This window comes from Sinocyclocheilus rhinocerous, unplaced genomic scaffold, assembly GCF_001515625.1.
Source record: "Sinocyclocheilus rhinocerous isolate Xijiao unplaced genomic scaffold, SAMN03320098_v1.1 scaffold722, whole genome shotgun sequence".
Lineage (NCBI taxonomy): Eukaryota > Metazoa > Chordata > Actinopteri > Cypriniformes > Cyprinidae > Sinocyclocheilus > Sinocyclocheilus rhinocerous.
In genome coordinates, this window is record NW_015638934.1 from 1252124 (window position 1) to 1258278 (window position 6155).

The 6155-nt window shown below is 38.3% G+C and overlaps 1 protein-coding gene across 1 annotated transcript in view; it reads right to left on the bottom strand.

The window, feature by feature from the left end:
- LOC107750107 (tyrosine-protein kinase receptor UFO-like) overlaps positions 1–6155 on the bottom strand; it is a 62383-nt gene that overhangs the window by 53981 nt on the left and 2247 nt on the right. The window contains exons 2-4 of the mRNA XM_016565373.1: positions 3164–3371; positions 2243–2343; positions 1865–2047 (exon numbers count right to left, since the gene is read on the bottom strand). Coding sequence (XP_016420859.1) covers positions 1865–2047; positions 2243–2343; positions 3164–3371 — 492 coding nt within the window. The remainder of the gene's footprint in view (positions 1–1864; positions 2048–2242; positions 2344–3163; positions 3372–6155) is intronic.

Here is a 6155-nt window from a genome sequence, read left to right on the forward strand (position 1 = left end):
GGGGGCTGACCAGTCTTGAAGAAAAAATGTCTTAAAGAACCAGTCTTAAAGAAAAGATTGAGATGTCTAACATGTAATACTAGTCTAAGCAGTTTGTGGAACAGGCCTCTGGTTTCTAAATATAAATACAGGACGGGTTACACACCAAAGCTTAATACTCAGCATTAAAGTGATGTCAACAAACCCCTCTTAATGAGCAATATAGCAATAGTACTGATTACACTGGCAAACTGTAATGGCTTTACTGCCCCTTTATTTAGTACTGAAGTGAGATATTATGTGGAACAGTAACAAGCCGTCACTGTCGGCCTGAAACCTTGTGTCCATGGTTTTGTTCATCATTAGTACAGCCATATTCATGGCAGTAAGTGCATCGCATCACAGGTTACACAGGATATGGTATCTCTTCAAAGTTTATGGTGAAATGTTGTTCAGATGCATAAAACATTATTCTTAAAGAGATAGTGTTTCTTCAGTAAAGAAAATGCTGAACTTATTCAAACACTTAATTTCACTGCACTTCATTCAAGTTTGTTTTAGGGTGAGGTTTGAAGATCCAATGGAGTTACAAGGTTTAGTCACAGGCTCCTTTTAGTACACAGTAAAATCCTGAGTGTTAAATTAACACTGCTCGGAGCATATATGGTCCCACTCTAAAAGAGTGTTAAAGTAACACTAAAGCAGTGTTAAAGTTAATTAGATAATTATGTGATTAATTAAGTGCTGATTGATCATTAGTGATGAACAGCTGCTGTTAACAAGCAGAATCACTGAAGAAAAGAGAAACACAAGAACTACAACTGACTTCAATATATAAATGATGAAATCAACTGAAATAAAAGAAGACATTAAATCTCTCAAGATCTCAGCAGAAGATGATTAATCATCTCCACAAACAGCATCACCAGCTTCATGCATTACTAACCAGTTTGAATTTTTGTTTGTCATGCGTCTAAAAATATCTTATTAAGAATTAACAGAGATTTAGATGTTAATGTTTATTGAAAATAATACAATTTGAAGTCACCGTTGTGGAGATAAGCATTTGCTTTAGTTGGGCTCTTGACCCTTGACTTTTTAACATTAGTTTTTCTCTGGTTGCTGTAACTGTGTTTATGAAACTCATTTGTTTACGGCAAGAAAAACCAAGAGAAAATGTGTTCAAATTATATTGGCGATTTTTTTGATAATGACATAGTTGTCATGTAGTAGCCAGGTTCACTGATGTCATCAGTGGTAATTTGTAATATAGTTTGTTACTGATCACCACTGTGTTTTAATGAAATAATAGGAAGAGCTTTAAAAACACTTTGCACACTAGTTTAGAACATCTGCATTATTTAGACACGCAGACATCAAGAATCAGCATATGAATCTCAACAATGGTGATGATTGAAGTTTTTCTCACATTGTTATCTCATATAACTGCAACAATATAGAAATCATGAAAGCACTACAGTTTTAGACAAATTTCAATCAGAGACTCAGACACATGACATGATTTTACCATAAGCTCCTTGCCATCACGTATGTGCTTAACACACACAATTGTGCCAGCCAAACAGAAACTTTAATTTAAAAAGTCAAGGGTCAAGAGGCAACTAAAGCAACCATTATTCACAAAAACGGTAAGTTGAAAAAAAAAACATCTAAACATTAATTCTCAATAAAGAACTTCTTAACACTCGGGATTTTACTGTGTACTATTTATTGGTTAAATATTTGTAAAACTCACAGGCAAATGTAAAGGCTGAGCAATAGCATTGATTTATGAAATATGGAGATACGAGGTATTTGTTGTTTGTAGAAGGAAATGTTGATAAAAACAACCCTAGTGTAGAGTCATATAGAGTGAGGTCAGTACCTGAGATGTTGAGGGTTGAGGGCGACAGGGATATCGGGTCACCCAGGTTATTGAGAGGAGCCCCGTCCTGAAGCCAGATGACCCGCACCGGATCAGGAGGACCGTGAGCCACACAGTGCAGACTCAGCTCTTCGTTAGCCACGACTGACAAATGTTGCGGCTCTACCGAGAAATGAGGAAGACCTGGGGGAGAGAGAAAGACAGTTAGGGAATCCATAAATATATAATTAATGCACTATAGAGGAGTTCCCAACATAGCAGTCTACTGGTATAGTCGCGACCCAACCCAGCCGCCCAGTCAGCAATCAGGAGATCAAGTCACCATATGAATTTGTATTTTGGAACAATGGATTTTAAAACATTCAAAAAGTGAAATACCTTCGAGTTCAATGTATCCCTCAATGGATAAAAGCTCCTCTTCACCAGAGGAAACCGCACACTGATAGGCGCCCATATCCGAGAGCTGTACCTCCTCTATCCTGTAAGCAGATGGAGAATACTATTAATATGAAACTGCAGTCACATTTCAATAGATTCGTTTGGCAGACACTTTTCTACCAAGCAAATTTCAGTGCTTTTAATGTTTCAGTTGTATCAGCGTGTGTGGTCATTGGGAATCAAACCCCTGACATATGCATTGCTAGTGGCATAGCACCAGTCAGCTTTACATGTCTGTGGGCTGGGTTTGATCAGCGCTGGGGGTCACAGGTAATCCATTTTATCGATTTTCAGTCACACTTTATTTTAAGATTCAATTCTTACTATCAACAAACCATTAACTATGTATTTTGCCTCAATAAACTAATTAGCTGCTTATTAACAGTTAGTAAGGTAGTTGTTAAATTTAGGTATTGGGTAGGATTAGGGATGTAGAATATGGTCATGCAGAATATGTGCTTTATAAATACTAATAAACAGCTAGCATGTTAATGATAGACATGCTAATAAGCAACTAGTTAATAGTGAGAAGTTGTCCCTGTTCTAAAGTGTTACCGATTTTTCTAATAAAAAAATCTGTTTACTGACAAAAGAGTCATATTACAAAAGGAAATATACCTACAAACCAATTGTAGTGCTTGTATTTTGGAGTCTCAGCAAATTGCCAATGAGAAAAAGTGACATAAGAATACCTATCACACTACTTTCCATACAAATTCATGAGATATCATAATTCAGTACTTTTATTAGGCATTAAGGCAATAACGTAACATGCTTGCTTTCTGCAACACTGATCATGGACAGTGGAAACAGTCCACTGGAGAGTCAGAGTAAATGTCCAAATTAAAGAGGTATTCCTACTTGAGTTCACTAATAACCAGCCAGCCATTCTCATCTTCGGGAAACTGCATCTGGTTGGTGTCGGCAAAGTCCAGCAGCTGTCCCTCCTTCAGCCAGAGCACATCCAGGGGCCCCTGGCCCTCGCCGTTCGCTCGCAGGACGCACTGGACAGCCACTGGCTTCCCAAGAGAGGAGGTCACGTTCTTAGGGCTCTCCACGAAATGTAACCCTACACAGTGCAAGAAAATCATGGAAAAACCATTAGGTTAACAGTAAAGTCAGGTTTAGCACTTTAACTTCCATAACCTCTGTGTGCTTTGAAGAGCAGTTGAATTAAACAAATGTGTGGTACTTTGGTGCTGAATAATTGCCACGCCACGGTGTTTCATGGTGCTCCAAACTACTACCATGGTACATGACCACAAAATGATGGTGTTTTTTGGCTTTGTGTTTTTTGTTAATGGCATGTTATTTGCTGTGATTTGAAGAGCTGGTCATCATATTGGAGGGCTTCCTTATCTTTTCAGAAGATTAAAAAATCACGCCTTTATAAAATTAGATCAGTTCTACATCAGTGGTTCCCAACCCTGGTCCTTATCTGACACATCCATTACTAGTCTCACAGATGAGCTGATGAGCTGAATCAGGTGTGATGGGATTGAGGACCACCCTGGTTCTTAGTGGTCACTAGGAGTCCATCAATGTTTTTTTCATCTTAAGATACGGCTCAAGACCTTCCATTTAAATCTGAGTGAGTTTTTGCTCCCTTGTCTCGCAGTACGAGTAAACATCACATGAATTTATCAGTCAAACCTCCTTGTCAATGCCATTGGGGTGGTGTAGCTTTGTGAACTGATTTTGTAGGGGAGGTATTCAAAAACACAAACAACCCTGCCTCGCATGGATTTTTTTTTTTTCAGCGCAGGACGGTAGATCGGCTCTCTGTTCAACACTTTCTATTAGCTCCATGCATCTCCATCTGCCTGGAGAACTGAAATGTTTTAAATTCCTGTGTGGGCACGGAGCCGATAACAAGCTCTGCAGCTGAAGCCGGAGAGATACCAGAGGCGTGTAATCCAGCATTAGGCCAGTTCCGTGTAGGTTCGCTACGGATGACGCAACTCATTCCGAATTCCTTCCTGCTTAACTCCAGTTTAGGATTTTCTCAAGGCTGTCAGACACTGCCCTGACCCTTAACCTTTGACTCCATGAAAATTATTTCATCCAGAGTGACATGGCATCTGAAACACTTACTAACACAAATATCCCTCATCTACGTGTGCCTGCTTTCTCAAGAAGAAATCAGACTGACTTTCGGAAAAGGCTCATAAAAAAACATTATTCATTTCACATTTAGGTGCACACTTAACAAATACACTTAGAGGTTTAAGTTACAGGACTATTTTTTAAAAGAGTTTAACATTCCTTTCAGTCCATCCAAAGTGTGTTCAGAAATGAATGGGATGAACAACATGTGGACACTGTCAGTCTTTCAGGGAAGGTTTGGGAGAACACACATGTACACATACGCAGAGACGTGAGTCCCAAGTTGATATTTAAAATGAGGCCCACTAAATCCTCCTGTCATGGCTATTTTTTTCTTTATATTGCTACAGCGGCTTTTAGCTTCACTAGTTCTTTTAAACATCTCTCCTTTTATGATGGCCTGAAAGTGGGCAGTCAACTCTGACCTGAACTGTCTTTCTCTGCAGCCTCCCTTTGAATTTGAGTGTGTAAAGTCAACATAAAATGGTGCTTCAAATCCATTTTACTCTCCTAATTTGAAACTTTGTATTCAACAAGAAGAAACTTCTGCATTCTTGTCTACTCAACAAAAAGAAACAATCCAGCAAGGATTTCAACAAAAAAGAAACAATCCAGCAAGGGAAGTTGTGGCCTAATGGTTAGAGAGTCGGACTCGTAACACAAAGGTTGCGGGTTCGAATCTCGTACCGGCAGGGATTGTAGGTGGGGGGAGTGAATGTACAGCGCTCTCTTCCACCTTCAATACCACGACTGAGGTGTCCTTGAGCAAGGCACCGAACCCCCAACTGCTCCCCGGGCGCAGCAAAAATGGCTGCCCACTGCTCCGGGTGTGTGTTCACTGCTGTGTGTGTACGCACTTTGAATGGGATAAATGCAGAGCACTAATTCCGAGTATGGGTCACCATATTTGGCCACATGTCACGTCACTTTCAAGAACTGCTTTTATTGAGAAAAGTGGCCCTTATATAACTTTTTATTTGCAATAAATAACTAAGAAATAAAGGTCAATTTTGATTTACATAAGGTGTTCTTCCACCACACCTACATTTACTTATGTTCGCATATGCACTGAAACATGTAATACTGGTGTATTGACTGATTCTAAAACTATGTATTATTAATATTAATTATTATTATGTGTAAAAATTTGTATATTTCCAAATGTGTACAAATCCTTATTTATGAATACTATCCTGTAATTTTTAGATGTCTCCCTAATAAAACACACCTGATTCAACTCATCAGCTCATTAGTAAAGACTCCAAGACCTCAAATGTGTGTGTCAGATAAGAGAGACGTCAAAAACGTGCAGTGTCGGGGTTCTCCAGGACCAGGATTGTGAGCCACTGCACTAGAGAGGACTGCGATTGCAACACATTGGAATTTGGACTACTTTTAGTACCACGTCTGAGATTTTCACAATAAATTAAGTATTGTGATTACATTTGTCATGTTTTTCTTTATACTCTACATATTTTTAAAAAATTAAAAAAGTTTTAAAAGTTCAAATTAAAAGTTTTTGATTAGGTTTAGTGGTAGGAGTGGGATAAGCAAAAAATGTGAAGATATGTTTTCAATGCTACATTGTTACTAAAATTGTCATTGCAGGTCTGCATATTTCTGTCCATTATATATATATATATATATATATATATATATATACATATTTTATGTTCTCTATAAAGTATTTATTTTTAGGTTTGAGTAGGGTTAAGGGATCTAACATGTATCTATAAAATTGTGAAAG